This window comes from Microcebus murinus, chromosome 4 (assembly GCF_040939455.1).
Source record: "Microcebus murinus isolate Inina chromosome 4, M.murinus_Inina_mat1.0, whole genome shotgun sequence".
Taxonomy (NCBI): Eukaryota; Metazoa; Chordata; class Mammalia; order Primates; family Cheirogaleidae; genus Microcebus; species Microcebus murinus.
Genome location: NC_134107.1, coordinates 4,964,596 through 4,980,618, shown reverse-complemented (window position 1 = coordinate 4,980,618; position 16,023 = coordinate 4,964,596). Strand labels below are relative to the sequence as shown.

Sequence of the window (16,023 nt, the reverse complement as noted above, 5' to 3'; positions counted from 1 at the left end):
GGTGCAGAGCGCGCTCGCCTTGCCCCGTTCCAGAGGTTTTCTGCAGCGAGTTGATTTACAGCTAATTTTCCCTCTGTGGGTGACATGATGAAAATATCCACGTTAATGAAAATGCCCTGCGTTATTTGTTGGGTGGGAAGTGTCGTTTTGAGAGTTGCAGTTTGTTTCCTTTTCCTCCCTAGCTGGGGTGGGAACCCGGTGAGTGGGCGTCTAGCCGTCCCGTCAGAGCTTCACTCTGTGCACCGGCTGCGGCGCAAGACGCCTCCCCAGGAGGCTGCGTTTGGGCTTTCTGCTCGTCCAGTTACAGGGAGCCCTGGAAGGACTTGTTTCCTCCCCAGGATGCCGGCCCACTGAGGGTGGCAAGTGCCGCTGACCAGTGGCAGGTGGCACTTCGCCAGGGCAGGCTCCGGTGGCGACGCGTGCCAGGCACAGAGAGACCGCAGCCGGGCAGGTTGCTCGTCAGGAGGGTGTTTCCATCGGAGCCCTGGAGCTCCTTGCCAGGGCGGGGGCGACTTGTGCCCCTGCTGACCGCAGTGCTGCCCCCGGCCGACAGCGGCCAGGCCGTGCTGGGCCTGTGTTCTCCCTTCCCCCTCCCCCACTCAGGTCCTGGGCGCAGTGCCCAGCCCGTCCCGTCTCCCCGTGGTGCTCTGCTCCTCCCTGAGGCGCTGGTGCGTCTGCCTTCTGGTATCTGCTCCGGGCTCTGGCAGCTTGAATTCCGTGATAAGTCGCTTTTGGAGTGATCCGTGAATGCACGTTCTCTCCCTGGTCGTCTTCCCTTCGTGCCTGAGTGGTTCCATGGGAGGTGCGCTCTGCAGATGCTGTTAGTGTTTCCTCACGTGCTCTGTAGAGCCGGCGGCCCACCCTCGAACCCGACCTGTGGGACATCAGTGACCCGGCGCCTCACGGTGTAGCCTCCATCCATCCTCAGTCCATGTCTCCCTCTCTTTGGGCATCGTGACGCTCCGGTTTTGAAGAGGTCACGAAGGTCTTCCTGGCTTCAGAGGTTTTGTGGATGGACTGGGTCGGCAAAGCAGCGTGGATCTCTGAAGGCAGAGCACACCGAAGGTTTTCGTACGCTGTGCCAGGGCAGGGACCTTCCCAGGGACGCAGGGCGGCAGCTCCTCTGTGAGGGCCAGGCCGGGGAGAAAGGGCAGCAGCTCTGCCCGGCTCCAGGCCAGAGAGGCTGCGTGGAGGAAGACGCGAACCCTGCGAGCTGGTGTGCAGGGCGGCCTGCCAGCCAGCTCTCAGCAAGGTCACCTCGGAGCCTTCCAGAAACCCGACTGCTTGTGCCGACCCAGGCAGGGTGCCGGGCACGCTCGCTCCTCTCGGAGGCTCTGACTTTACGAGAACACAAGGGGCTTTGACAGTTGTCATCAGTCTCCCTTCCTTGGGTGGTTTCTTGACTTGTCTTTCTTATGTGAAGCGGGCGTGGGCCCCAGGCCTTTGGCCGCACGCTCTTGTCTGGGGAGGTCCAGGGTGGACGTGGCGGTGGGTGTGGGCTCGGCTCTGGCCCTTGCACGTCGCGTAGGGGGAGTCACACGGAAGTTCTCAGCAGGGTGTGAGCGAGGTCTGTGCTCGGAGCAGGCATCGAGGGTCCACTTGGCAGTAAGGTGCGTCCGCGGGGCCCTCTTCCAGGTGAGTTCAGTCAGGTCCCTGACTTCAGGCTCCTCCTAACCTCCCTACACAGTCGTCATTTTGAAATGCAGCGTGACACCCTAACTTTGCATTTCTGTGAAGTAGCCTTAGGATCTAGACTCAGGTAATTGTAAACCCAATTTTTGCTTTTGTGGATGTCCTGTGGGCTCTGAATAGTCGTTCAAGGTGAGTCTTGGAGGCCGGTGCCTCATGTCTCTGGTTGTTGCCTGTGAAGTGCCAGTGGCACCCCATAACCATGGTGGCGATCGACCCCCCCACATCTCCCCAGTGCTCGTAGCTGGGTGGGGAATGTCCCATGTGTGGCATTGGGCTACGTCAGTTTCATGGAGTGCAACGGGTCCCTGTGGTGCGCAGGCCCGGCGGGCAGGGCGCGTGGAGCGCAGAGCAGAGTGAGGTTTGCAGGGGCAGAGGCGGCTGGGCTGCTGGGTGTGGAGCGTGGGTCTGTGGTCGGCTGAGCTTAACCTGACGTCACCACGGCTCTCGCCTTGTGCCTCTGCCCAGAACCGGAACGCAGTTGTTTTCTAAAAAGTGTCTGTTCTGTAGACTTACCTACTTTTTCTCAGTAACTAAATAAAACTTAATGATTAAACTAAGAATGCATCCTGACAAGTTAGTTGCCTACTTTTTCAGGTTTTAAAACCTATGCTGGTGACAGAGACATACACGGTCTTGTTTCTGAAGCTGTACGTTTCTTTTTGATCTCTTTCATGGCGAAAATTGTTTCATAACTTTTTTTCCATCCAAATAACGTTTGGGGAAAATGCAGGCTATTTTTCTAGTTGTTTGAAATCGTGACTAATCTTTTAAGTGCATTCATCGTTAGGCTCGACTCTGGGGTGCACTTAGGTTGGGGAGAGGGCCATTGGTGCTAACTCGCCCGTCACTGACTGGCCCGGCGTGGCTCGGCCCGTGGCCACCTCGGGGGAGGCCATGTGTGTGTGAGCAGCCTGGACTCAGCCGGGCCCCGGTGCTCCGTGCTGACGCTGTCCTTCCTTCCTTTCCAGTCTACGCCCTCCCCGTCGGCAGACCTGCTGGGCCTGGGGGCTGCCCCCGCGGGCCCCCCACCCTCCTCTGGCGGTGGGCTGCTCGTGGACGTGTTCTCGGACTCTGCCTCTGCGGTTGCGCCTCTCGCTCCCGGCTCCGAAGACAACTTTGCCAGGTAGTTGGGTTTCCTGGGTCCTGGAGGTGGGACTGGTGCCCTGAGCTCCCTGACTTCCGTGGGGCCCACGGCCGCTGGATAGAGGTGGGCAGTGCTGCCCCCTCCCGGGTGACTGCTTGGGAAGAGACCACGGGGGCTGCCGTTGTGTGGGCGGGTTTGCTCTGTACCTCCCCACCCCCGCCCTTGCTAGTGGACTGACATTGTTCATTGCGGAGTGACCATTTCAGGAAGGAAAAACAAGGTGAAAGAAGCCACATGGAGTTAGTCACGGTGGCACATGTCTGTACTCTCAGCCTTTTGGAGGCCGAGGCAGGAGGATTGCTTGAGCCCAGAAACTGGAGGCTGCAGTGAGCTATGGCGAAGCCACAGCACTCTAGCCTGGGCGACAGGGCGAGACTGTGTCTCAAAAAAACCCACAAAAGCAGCAGCCACATGGGCCGGTCGGCGGCAGTGCCTGTCTGTGTGGTGGTGTTGGAGCCTGCCCTTCGCCCGCTCTTGGGCGTTCGTGGCTGTTTCTTCTCCCCTCACCCTTTCCAACCTGACTTCAATGTTCCGTCTTTGCTTTCTGGGTTCCCATCCTTTTGGTTTTTTTTAAAAGAAACATTGTTTAGTTGGTCAATCGAGGACCTCCCCCATAAAGCCCCCGCCCTGCTCACGGCCTGGGCCTTCCTGCTGGGGCGTCTCTCCTCCTGCCAGACTCGCGGGTGTCTGGGCACCTCTGGTCTGCCTGGCCTCTTTGTCCCTATGTGCCCCGTTTTCAAAACACGAATGCCAGACTGTTCTTCCCTCTCTCTGTCGGCTGATCCTGTGCGTTTCTCCTCCCTGCCGTCTGCCCTCACCTGTCTGCTTGTCCCTAAGCCAGGCCGGAGGTGGGAGGGGTCCCCGCGCCCCGTCCCCGTCCTGCTGGGAGCTCGGGAGCAACGGCCGCTGCCCCCAGTTGTGCGGGCCACAGTAGAATTCTTGTGGTTTTAATTTTTTTCCTAGTTTCCTTGTATTCATTTTGACCGCTGATTATTTCCTACCGTTGACAATGATGTAGGAAGGACAGGTTTGGTGCAGATTGCCTCTCTGGCTGGAAACAGACTTTTTACTTGTGTTAGAATGGCTGCGTTTGAGATTTAAAAGCGCCACACAGAGCCCAGGTTCCAAGGCCCTGGCAGTGGCCACTGCCTGCTGTCCTGCGGGGACAAGTAGGGGCTGTCTGGGTTGCCCAGAGGTCCTCCCGTGCAGGACACACGCGCCCCGGCGCCTGCCGTCCCTGTGAGGCTGCTCGAGAAGCCACACTCGGCGTCTGTGGTCTGCTCACGTTGGAGGTGCTTCTCCCCCGTGGCTGGCCCGGTCCCCCAGCGTCCGGCATGTGCTGGAGTGTGGCCATCCTGCCTCTGGTCTGGCTGTGGGGCCAGCGGGACCAGTGGGGCTGGTGCCCTTGGCGTAGGTGAGGTGTGGATGCTGTGGACAGGCTCAGCCGACGCTGGTGGGTGTGAGGAGGCTGCGTCCCCACAGGCCTCCTGCAGTGGGCTTATTCACCCCGACTTCCTCTGGGTCACATGTAGTTGAGAAGAGCCTTTAAAGACCAAGCCGCCAAAGACATTGACTGCAAGGGCTTCCCGGTCCCGTAGCGGGTGATGGGCAAATGCCCTTTACGTGTCCAGGACAGATGTCAGTTTCAAGGGGCTTAGTGCACACCAGGTGTGTAAACTGGCCCCTGTGTGGAGCCCAGGTCACATGGGTGGGCAGCGACTCCGGGGCAGCTGAGCCCCCGGGCGCAGCGAGCGCTTTGGACCTCTCCCGCCGGCTCTGTTGCCCGCTGCTCCTCCTGTTGCGTGGGAGTGGTTGCCATGAGGTCCCGGGGAGACGTGGCGGCACGTGTCCTTAGACACACTATGGAGAGTCGTTCCGCGTGTTGGGTAGACTGCGTTTCATGTCATGAGTCTTCACGCGTGGCTGCAGCTGGATGGAGGCCTGGCCAGCCGTGCAGGGCAGGGTGGCCTTCCAAGGGGCTTGCGGGGGCGGGGCAGGGTGAGCGGGCAGCACCCCCTCGAGCCCCGTGGGTGCGCCGAGGCCCCCTGGCGTCTGCCGCCATCGCTGTGTGCTGTCTCTGTTGCTGCGTCCCCTGCCGTCTTCCTGAGCTGCTCAAGGCCGCCCTGCCCTGGCTTCCAGACTGTCCGCAAGCCAGCAGCGCTGAGGTCGGGAGGGTGCGCGGCGGCAGGAAGCTGGGCAGAGACAGAGCGAGTGCGAGTGGATGTGGAGGCTTCCAGCTGTGGGCTGCCGCCTCGGGGCCTCTGCCTCGAGGGAGGGGGGGGAGGGGGATACTGCTGGTCCCCTCGCCTTACCCCTGACCGGCAGCGCTCCTGTCTCCGCGCTGCGCTTGTTCCCCAGTGCCCAGGGCATGTGGGAGACGCAGACCGCCCGCCCCAGCCCTCCGCTCCTCTGGACCCAGTTCACTGTGTGGTTGTCCTTTGTGTTAGAAGAGGCCAGAAAACCTTTAAGTTCTTCTGAGGTAAACACAAGCAAAAACCAACCAATGTTATTTTATTTTTCCTTAATTCTGGGTAGTGTAGACAGATGCCCTTGCAGTGAGCAGAATCCTTGTAGTGAGCCTGTGCAGCATCAAGACTGACTGTGCGCTGAGGAGGCCAGGGGAGGCGCCCAGTGGGCCCAGCTCGGGGCAGGCTGCCCGTCACGCGTGGCCTGTCAGCGGGGGTGGCCAGGGCCCGACGCCGAGGGCCCCACCTGGAGGGGAGCGTGGTGCCTGGCCTGCCTGTCCTGTCCGAGTCTGTGAGGCGCGCTGACTGTGGACGAGCACTTTTAGGAGAAGCAGCTGGACCCAGGGACCCCACAGGTCTCTCCCAGGTCGCCTCTATCCCCAGCTGTGCTCACGTTCTGTGGCTGGTGGCTGCTTGCGGTGCTGGTCTTCAGAATAATTTTCTACTTTTTCATTCCCTTGTGTCCCATGGAGGTTTTCCCAGCCTTAGTGTGCTTTCCCAAAACAACCCTTGAATTTCAGCAGACAGCTTTGAGTGACACACATACTATTCTTCTCCCCAGGTTTGTTTGTAAAAATAATGGTGTGTTGTTTGAAAACCAGCTGCTTCAAATTGGACTTAAGTCTGAATTTCGGCAGAATTTAGGTATGTATTTTAATTACTTAATAAATACTTGTTTTTGAAATTAGAGGAAATTATGAGAAAAGTATTTGCAGATCTTGTACTGATAGGAGACAGGTATCCAGATTACATAAAGAATGCCTCCAGCTAAACAACAGGAAATCAACCCAGTTAAAAATTGGCAAAGGATTGGAAAAAACATTTCTCCAAAGACATACAAATGACCAATAAGCCCATGACAAGGTGCTCAGAGTCACCAGTCAGCAGGAAACGCAAATCAGAACCAGGGGCGATGCCACCTCGTATGTCAGGATGGCCACAGAGGAGCAGGACGGATGGGGCGTGGGGGCATCGGAGCCCCGTGCTCGGGGGGTGGGTATGATGGAGAGCCGCTGTGCAAACAGTGTGGCTGTTCCTTAGAAAATTAAAATAGAGTCACCATGTGGTCCAGCAATCCTACTTCTGGGTATATCCTCAAAAGAATCAAAAGTACGGTCTTAAAGAGGAGTCTGCACACCCCTGTTCACCGCACCCCTGTTGACAGTGGCCATGGGTGGCGGTAGCCCAGCGGTCCGTGTGCAGATGAGAGATGAACGAAACGTGGGCTGTCCATGCAGTGGGATAGTATTCAGCCTTAAAAAGAAGGAACTCCTCGCTGGGCCGTGGCTCACGCCTATAAGCTCCAGCACTCTGGAGGCCAGAGCAAGGACGTTGCTGGAGGCCAGGAGTTCAGACCCGAGCCTCTTAGAGAAGGACAAGAAGGGGGGCAGGAGGTTCTGGCACAGGCTGCACGGGGACGAGCCTTGAGGACACTGCCGAGCGAGACAGGCCAGACGCAGAGGGACAAGTGCTGTGAGGTGTGCTCCTGAGGTCCCCAGAGCAGGCAGGTCCGTGGAGACAGGGTGGATGGGGGTGTGCCGGGGCTGGGGAGGGGGACAGGGAGTCAGTGTTTTATCAGGACAGAGCTTCAGCTTGGGGAAATGAGAAAGTTCTGGAAATGGGTAGTGGTGATAATCTCACAGAGTGAATGTGCTTAATGCCACTGAACTATATGCTGGAAAACAGCTAAAATGGTAAATTTTAGGTTATGTATATTTTGCCACAATTTTAAAAAAGAAACAAAAAAAACTTTTGAGGAGGGAAAACAGCCCACTGAACCCGGGGGGCTGCTGCCGCAGAGGCCCCTGTGGGCCGTGGCCCCTGCCTCCTCCCAGGCCCGAGGGCTCCTTTTTCTCTGCTGTGGAAACCAGCGAGAGTGTGAGAGAAGGGGAGGAGCAGACACCTGCCTCCAGGGCCTCCCAGGGCTAGCACGGTGATTCTCAGAGGATGCCATTCTGTTCCTGGTGTGCTGAGGCTTTGAACTCTCGGCCATGGTGACTTCACCTGGGTTTCTGTTTTTGTTTTTTAAATCGTGGGAGGAGTGATGACAAACTGTCCTTTCCAGAATATTTGAGGTTTACTTTCCTTTCTGAATTCAAAGGGTGTGAAAATGTTCACAGAGACTTTTGTAAAGATTTCTACTGTGACGTAAACCACTGAACCTGCCAGCGCATCCTCAGCGTGGGCCTGTGCAGAGCCGATGACCCGGGCGCGGTGAGGCCTGACGTGCGTTGGTTTTGAAGGGTGGTCCCCGGCCGCAAGACCCCCGTGCGGAGCTGTGTGGGCGCAGGCCCCCCGGGGCCTCCCTGGCAGGAGGCGGCCGGAGCAGATGCGGGTGTCCCTGCGCTGCGGTCTCGGGCCAGGGCCTCCCCAGAGATGGCGCCCGCAGGCCCCGCCAGGTGTAGCTGAGCCGCCCACCCGGGCGTCCGTTGGTTCTTCCCCGCGGACCCCGCCCTGCGCAGGCGCGTGGGAGGAGGCCGCAGGAGAAGGGTGCCGAGGGGAGTCCCCGCTCCCACGTTTGGCATGCTGCTTTTGAGACCACAAAACGCTTGCTCTTAATTCTGACAGCAGCTGTAGATCACAGTGATTACATTCAGCTGGGCTTGCAGGGGCTCGTTGTTTTCCATATTAACGTTACTCAGGATGACATTGTCCAGGATAAATCCTCCAGGGTGAGTATGAAACGATGTGCGTGAAATAAATTGTTTCTGTTTCCTCCTAGGTCGGATGTTTATATTTTATGGTAATAAGACCTCCACGCAGTTCTTGAATTTTACTCCAGCACTGATCTGTCCAGACGACCTTCAGTCTCATATCCTTGGTCCCAGCCCCCACAGACACATAGTGATTTGGGGTTTAGAGGAGGCTCTTGAGGAAGGCTTTTGTTCTTGTTTTTGTTTTTGCTTTGGTCGAAATAGCAGAACAATCCCAGATGCTGCAGCGATCGTCATATTTGAGAGTCAGTTTTTGATGACACGTCTGAAAACAAGATTGTGTGTTGTGTTCCTCTTCCAGTTGGCTGGTTGGAGGCACTTTCTTCATCAGCTCGTTTCAGTTCTCCTGTGACTTTATCTCAGGTCCCTTGGGCACTTTGGCTTCCTTCTCTGCCAGGTCTGGCAGGTGGGCAGCGAGCGCAGAGCGTGTGGCGGTGCCGTCAGGTGGAGCCCCTACGCCCAGGCCGGCTCGTGTCTGCTTCCGGGCGCTCTGCATTCTCACGGCAGACTTGTCTCTTGGTAAATACGGAAATGTTGTTAGAACTATCCCAGCTGGAAGACGAGAAAGCTGGTACCAGTGGTGCTGTCCAGGTATCTCTTCCGTTGAGAATAGATCCCCTAGTAAAACTGGCACGAAGACCCCAGCGTGGCCAGGGAAGGCAGCGGCTTCCGTTGGGTTTATGGTCAGAGACAAGTGTGGAGCAGTGACCTCCCCACCATGGGCCAGTCCACGTTCATTACGGTGAACGTGTTTAAACGCAGACTGATAAAGCTGAGTGTTTCAAAACCGTTATTAAAAATACATGTGTGTGGTGTCAGCTTCATGAAAGGCTTTGTCCAAGGTCAGGAGTGGGAGAACTGACTCTGCAGAGCCCCCATCAGCGTCTCTTCCTCGGGGTCCACAGGGCTCCCCGGGAGCATGGGAGACGCTAAGCCCAGCAGCTGTGTGGCCGCTCCTTGCTGGCCTCCTGGGTCCAGCCTGGCGTTGGCAGTCGTTTCTTCGAGGGGTGGGCGTGTTGCAGACAAGCCCTTTGTTTGCCAAAGTAGGGCAGATTCTCTTCCGATTTACGTGGTGCTCGGAAGCCTGTTCTGGAATCCTTGAGGTTGTCTTGCTGTAATACTGAGTGCTAGTTTCTGCTAACAGCAACAAAAATCTATCTGTAAGTTCCATAGCTGAGGTTCGTAAAATGGAAACAAATAAGTAAAATAGCCAGTACGTAACCTAAGCAACTTTTTAGAAAGGTCGTTTTGGTGGTGATGAGATGCAAAGGGTACTTCGCAGATTGCCTGGTGGTGGGATGCAGCGGGGAGGAGGGCAGGGCTGGGTGGCGCGTGCAGGTAGCCTCCTCCCTTGCGCGGCTTTAGACCTGTGGCGGGCACTGCCAGCACTCCCGGTGCTCTCCGCCACTGCGGCTTGCTCGGCCCGGCCCCGAGTGCCAGTGTGGCCTGGACTCCTTGACGCGCACACATCTGAACCTGCAGACCAAGCCCGTGGACCCGACCGTGGATGGGGGCGCCCAGGTGCAGCAGGTGGTCAACATCGAGTGCGTGTCCGACTTCACAGAGGCACCGGTCCTCAACATTCAGTTCAGGTAAGCGCTGCCATGGAGCGCGTGGGCGCCTGAGCTGTGCCAGGGCTGCTGTCCTCGTGGAGCCTCGGTATCCCTCCCGAACACGGGCTGTGCGTAGGCGCAGTGTCGGCTTTCTAGAGCGTAGGAAGTGGGGGAGGGAGAGAGCCAGGACTCTGGGTGGCAGTTCAGTGGTGTCACGGCAGGGCCCGGGTGCCACCCTGTGGCTGGGCAGCTGGGGACCTTTCTGAGCCCAGGTGCTTCCTGCTGAGAAACGGGTCCCCCCTGGCGTGGCAGGCAGCAGGCCCTGCGCCACCCGCTGGGCTCGGCCTGGAAAGACAGTGGCAGCTGGTCTCCTCCAGACCTTGGTCCACGGTGTGGGTTTTTGTGTGGTGGTACTCAAAATGTAGGCTCGTTTGCCTGTTTGTCAAAAGCACAAGTGTTTTGTGTTGCGACCACTCGTTATTCTCAGATGACAACAACACAGTGTTCATAGTCAGCCAGCTCCCTGTCGGGTACTTGCAGGGTAAAAAATGTTTGGAAAATCACATTTTGAAACATTAAAAATAGGCAGAATTTAAGACTGTACTTTGCAGAATATGGGGAAACAGACATGCAAATTTTTTGTTTCATTCTGTAGACAAATGCTTTTTTTTTTTACTCTTTTCATGGGAAAAAAATAACCCACACAATTGACGCAGACTTGGGGTTCTAGGAAACAGATTATTGGCAGAGGCGAAGCCACGCATGTGTCCCGCAGGGCGTCTATGGCCCGTCTGCCAGGAGGAGATACTGGGCTGCACGTGGCAGGGTGGGGGCTCGAGGCTTGGCCCCCTCAAGTGGCCTTTGGTGTATGGGGATACCTTTTACCCCTGGCCTTTGCCTGGCCCCTGAGGATGTGCCCTCTGCCCTCCCCGATGCGCCCTGCTGCTCGCAGGTATGGGGGCACCTTCCAGAATGTGTCTGTCCAGCTGCCCATCACCCTCAACAAGTTTTTCCAGCCCACGGAGATGTCCTCTCAGGATTTCTTTCAGCGCTGGAAGCAGTTAAGCAAGTAAGAGGGCTGGGTCCCGCGGGGCTGGGGGGAGGGGCCCACTCCACACGGTGGTCTCATCTCCAGCCCGGCCCAGAACACTCAGCTTTGCCGTCACTGCTCCTAGTCCACAGCAGGAGGTGCAGAACATCTTCAAAGCAAAGCATCCGATGGACACGGAGATCACCAAAGCGAAGGTGAGGGCCTGTGCAGGGGCGTCCTCAGGCGGGCCCTGCCTGCGACCGGCCCAGTGCGACGTCTCAGTCTCCTGCTTCTTTTGGACAGATTATTGGATTTGGTTCTGCGCTTCTTGAAGAAGTCGACCCTAATCCTGCCAACTTCGTGGGGGCTGGCATCATACACACCAAAACCACCCAGATTGGATGCTTGCTGCGCTTGGAGCCAAACCTGCAAGCCCAGGTCAGACCTCTTGGGGGCGCGGCTGCACTTAGCCGCCGTCTCTTTACTCGGCGCGACTCACACGCAGTGAGGTGTGTGGGTCTAAACATAGTCCCATCAGTCCCACCACCACCCCGTCAACCACGTTACGTGTCCATCCCCCAGAAAGCTCCCTCATGTCCCAGCCTCCCCCAGTGGCGACCGGCACAGAGCGGGCTGGGCCCTGCGTGCTCATGGCAGTGGCTGGTGGCTGTGGACGCACCCCTGTGCTGCTGCCTGTGCCAGCCGCCACCCCTTCCCCAGCACCGCTCCTTCTCCCGGGGTGCTGGCGTGTGTCTAGCTCTCCCGGTGGACACCTGTTTCCACGTCACTTGGGTCATGCCCAGGAGGGCAGCCGCCAGCTCCGGGCAGGTGCGTGGTTAGCGGGGTGAGGAGCTGCCAGGCCGCCCCCAGGGTCTCTGTGCCATTCTGGGCCGCGTGACATTCCAGCCACTGCACTTGCCAGATTATTGCCATTGTCAGACCTGCCCATTGCCTGTGTCGAGAGCGCACGGTGCTCAGGCCTCTGCGAAGTGGCGTCTCCAGGGAGGCCATGCCGCGGCCTGCGAGCCCCGGCCGTGCTGACCTGCGTGCCCTCTTGCAGATGTACCGGCTCACGCTGCGGACCAGCAAAGAGACCGTCTCCCAGCGGCTGTGCGAGCTGCTGTCGCAGCAGTTTTGATCGGCGAGGAGGGAAGACCAGGCCGCGCGCTCGTGCGCTTTCTTCGTCTCTGCCCTTGTCTCGGTGACCATCCTGCACATAAGCACCCTGTCCGCGTCCCGCCGCGCACGGCCTCCCGGCCGCTCTTCCAGGCCCATCCCTCGTGGGCCGCCCAAGAGGAGAGGCTCAGCCCTGCAAGGGCCGAGTCCGGAGGAGGGAGTGTGGACCCTGGGATCAGTTTTTATAGAAATCAAGACAGTTCTGTGGTTAAATCTGCGAATTAAAGGGAGGTTAGAAGTTTGATCGGAAGTGGAAATTTTGTTGAGGTTTTACCGAAATGCCGCTGCTCTGTTGCTCATCTCTGATCTGGTTTTCTGAGCGCGGCAGCACCACCGTGCTGGCCGTGAGGCTGCCCCTCGGCGACCTGGCCGTCCTCTCTGGGGGGCCCCCCGCGGGCCGGGCGGTGCGTCCGTGCACGGCGGGGCCCTAGGAGGAGGGCACAGCTGTCCTTGTGGGTTTGCTGCTACACCTGCTGCACGGTTTTTCTGGGGCAGGATTTTAACCTAGAACCTGGAAACACTGGTTTTTAACGATGCTGTTGGTGAAAGCCCATTTCCTGTCGAGGTTTAATTCTGTTCCCTTTTCCCAGCACCAGTGTTCTTGGGGTGTTTGTGATGTTCTCACCGTTTGAGACCTTAACTTCGCAGCTTTGGGGCAGGAGCCTGCTGCGTGCCTCTGGAGGGTGCACACGCTGTTCCCCTTCTGGCTTCAAATGGGTGTGCCGTCCCCACGGTGTGCCCGAGGACCTGGAGGTGTGCTGTCCCCTGCCTGTCCAGGCAGGTCTGCCAGGGCTACAGGGTGGAGGAGGGGACCTCTGTTTGGTCGGGGAGCAAGAGGCCGTGTGCAGGGACGGTAGCCCCAGACGCGAGCCGCGAGGAGCACGCTGCCCGCCGGCGGCCCAGCTCTTGCCTGTTGTCCTGGCGCTGGCACCCGGGCTGCCCGTCTGGCGCCTGAGACAGGAGAGTGGAGCAGGGTTAAGAGGCCTCAGGAGTGAGGCCCGTGCCTGGGGTTGGCGCAGACGCGGGGGGCTGGTTTGTCCAAAACACACGTGGCTGTCGCCGGGAGCTGAGGACGTTGAGGAGGCGCGGGGGACACCGAAGTCAGCCCCTGCGTCGTCACAGCAGCTTCCCTGCGCCTGGCCTGCCGTGGGGGAGCCCACAGCTGCGCAGCTTCAGGGGACACGGAGGGCGATCGCCACACGCGTGAGGCCCCTCGCCGTGGCCGTCAGCCTGCCTTGGTGAGGGTCCTGGGTCAGCTGCCGGGGCTATAGCCCACTTAAGGTCCCAGTGGCCCCGAGTAATCTGTGTGACTCATATTCCAGCGTGTGGGTCGGAGGGTGACGGTATCAGAGGAACCAGCACCGGCCCTGCCGGCCCTTCCGTGTTGCGTGGAGGCTGTGGTCGGTGGCTGTGTCCATGTCCCATGCCTGCCACAGCCCTGGGCCTGGCCGTGCAGCCAGAGTGATGTCCCCACTGCCAGACAGTGCTCTGTCCCCAGCATGTGCTCACACACCACCGTGTGGGCTGAGGCACAGCCAGGCCCACGTGGCGTTTGCTCACAGGCCACGAGCCGCTCATGGGACGGTCTCCTGTGCCGGCAGCCCCTCCCTCAGGCAGAGGAGAGGCCTTCCCTGTGCGCCGCTCCAGAGGAGGTGCCCGTCAGTACAGTGTGCTCCTTGTCAAAGAAAAATAAATGCTAGTACGGTGACCTGGATTGTGTGTGTTGTCTTTGGGGGAAAAAACATCCTACATAAACCTCTCGGGCCCCAGGGGCCGTGTGAGGGGCTGTGTCCTGATGACCCCAGAGTGTCGCCTGCCCCAGGCGGCCTGCGACATGCCAGCATGTGGGCTGCCCGGGCGGCGGCACAGAAAGACCTGGTGTTGCTCCACCTGTCTGGTTCTGGGCACGTGGTTGAGGCGTCTGGGCCACAGGCCCTGCTCCGCAGTGTGTGTGGGGAGCAACACCCGGGGCCCCCTCCTGGAAGGAACCTGCGGAGTCGCACACGGTGCAGGGGCCCTGCCTGGGCAGCCTCCGACTGGCCCTGCCCCCACGCGGCGCAGGAAGGGCTCCAAGGAGCACACCGGGGCCCCAGAGGACGGTGGGCTTCAGTGGAGACTCTCGGGACAGACTTGGGCAAGGGAGGGGAGGGGCCCAGGGCCAGAGGTGGTTGGTGTCCCTTCCCAGCCCCGCCACCCAGGTCCTGGTGGCCGATGGGTGCAGATGTGAATTGGGTTCACTCCTGAGGGGCTTGGGAGGTGGCGAAAGCAGCACTCAGAGACCAGCCTCTCTGCCTTGACGAGAACCTGTTTATTTGTAATCTTTGTGGGCGGCCCTGGTCTCCTCCTGGGTGCTTGCAGCAGCCCCTGCCTGGCTCTGAGGAGCCCCTCTTCTCTGTGCGGGGTGTACCTGAGCCTCTTGCCCCTCCTGTCCCTGCCTGGGCCACCTCCACACCCGCCTGATCTGCCCCAGCATCTGCTCCAGGGGTTCCTTGAGGGGGGCTGGTCCCGGTGGGGTTGGGTGGCTGCCAGCAGAGGCTGGGAGGTAATTGGACGGTGGGTGGGTGTGGCCAGGAGTGCCCTGTGTGCCTCGTCCTGGCCTGCTGGGTCAGAGTCTGCAGGAGTGTGGCTGGTTCCAGCCTCTGCCTAGAAACCCTCCTGCCAAGGCAGGCCGTGTCCGAGGGCCCTTCTTCCAAGGCTGCACTTTGTGACCAGGAGAGGGGCTGCCAGCACAAGCCTGGGAGGTGGCGGTGTTTGTCCTTGTTTTCAACCCACAGCCCTGCACACCCAGGAGAGCGAGCGGCGTCCCTGCTAGTCCCTGCAGCGCTGGGGGCCGCACCCACAGCTGCTGAACACCTGCAGGGTGAGCACAAGCTGCCGGCCGGGTGCGCTGGGGTCCGGGCAGGGCAGCTCGAGCTGCCGCTCATAGGAGCCGAGCGGGTGACAGCAGCTGCATTGGACGTCCACCTGCTGGGTGTCGACGTTGAAGCTGCCAAGAAGCCAGGGCGGGGCAGGGGTTGGGGTCAGGGCTGCCTCGGGGGCGCCCGCTCCCGGAAGGGCCCCCTCCCTGGGCCAGCTCTTGGGGGGGGGTGGATGCCAGGTCCCCAGGTGAGGACCTCCGCAGCCGGCAGGCGTGTGGCAGACAGGGTGCAGAGTGGCCAACCTGACGGGGGGCGGCACATGCTGGGCTGGGAGCGAGGCAGGGGGCTCCACTACTGGGCACCTTGGGGACCCACGGTGGGCGCTATCTCGGGCCCGGCCCGCACGCAGGCAGGCCTCCTGCCGGTGGGCTCACCTGGCAGAGGAAGCACAGACGCCCTCGCAGCGGGTCATGGTCACGTTCGCTGTGCACCCCTTGTACGTGATCTCCTCCTGGTGTTCCCGCACGCTGCAGGCCCCTGGGAGCAGAGAGGCCGGTCAGAGGTGCCCGGGGCACACAGGCGAGCTGGAGACTGGGGTCTCTGCCTGCCTCTGGACACTGTCCTGCCCGACTTCTACCCTTTCGGCTTCCCACCGAGCTCAGTCCTCAGCTCTGCACAGGAGCAAAGCCTGACTGTTGCTCAGTTTGTGTTTTTTTCCTCACAGTCGCTGCACTGGAGTCCCTTGAGGCTGAGGATCTCTCAGAGGACGCCAGGTGCTGAGTGCTGGGCCGGCTGAGCTGTCCTGGTCCCCTGAGCCCCTTCCTGGGCCTGGACTCTGCCCCGTGGGCACGGGTGTCTTCAGTCTGCTGGACCCAGGACCCACGGAGGTGAGGACAGGGTGTCAGTGTCCCCAAAGGGGGCAGGCGGTGCCCCAGGAGCTCCCTGTACCCCAGACAGGGAAGGACAGAAGCAGACCATGTCCTTTGGTCTAGGCTCGGGAAGAGGCGGGGGGGGGGGGGGTGCGGTGCAGAATGGCCACGATAGACAGTGTTGGTACTACGTGGGCAGTACGCAGCTGGGTAGACAGTGGCAATTCTGGCGTTAGAAACTGCCAGTGTGGGCTGGGCATGGTGGCTCACGCCTATAATCCCAGCACTTTGGGAGGGTGAAGCAGGAGGATCGCTTGAGCCCAGTAGTTCAAGACCAGCCTGGGCAACAAAGTGAGACCCTGTCTCTACATAAAATAGAAAAATTAGCCAGGTGTGGTGGCACACGCCTGCAGTCCCAGCTACTCAGGAGGCTGAGGCAAGATCGCTTTAGGCCAGGAGGTGGAGGTTGCAGTGAGCTGTGATGACACCACTGCACTCCAGCCTGGGCAACAGAGTGAGACC

At 59.6% G+C, this 16,023-nt stretch overlaps 1 protein-coding gene across 1 annotated transcript in view; it reads left to right on the top strand.

The window, feature by feature from the left end:
* Positions 1-13,482, top strand: part of AP2A2 (adaptor related protein complex 2 subunit alpha 2) — an 81,381-nt gene extending 67,899 nt beyond the window's left edge. Inside the window, exons 15-22 of the mRNA XM_076001595.1 lie at positions 2,661-2,815; positions 5,864-5,946; positions 8,024-8,115; positions 9,486-9,607; positions 10,521-10,637; positions 10,744-10,813; positions 10,902-11,036; positions 11,659-13,482. Of these exons, the coding sequence (XP_075857710.1) occupies positions 2,661-2,815; positions 5,864-5,946; positions 8,024-8,115; positions 9,486-9,607; positions 10,521-10,637; positions 10,744-10,813; positions 10,902-11,036; positions 11,659-11,736 (852 nt within the window). The 3' untranslated portion in view covers positions 11,737-13,482. The remainder of the gene's footprint in view (positions 1-2,660; positions 2,816-5,863; positions 5,947-8,023; positions 8,116-9,485; positions 9,608-10,520; positions 10,638-10,743; positions 10,814-10,901; positions 11,037-11,658) is intronic.
* Positions 13,483-16,023: the final 2,541 nt, after the last annotated feature.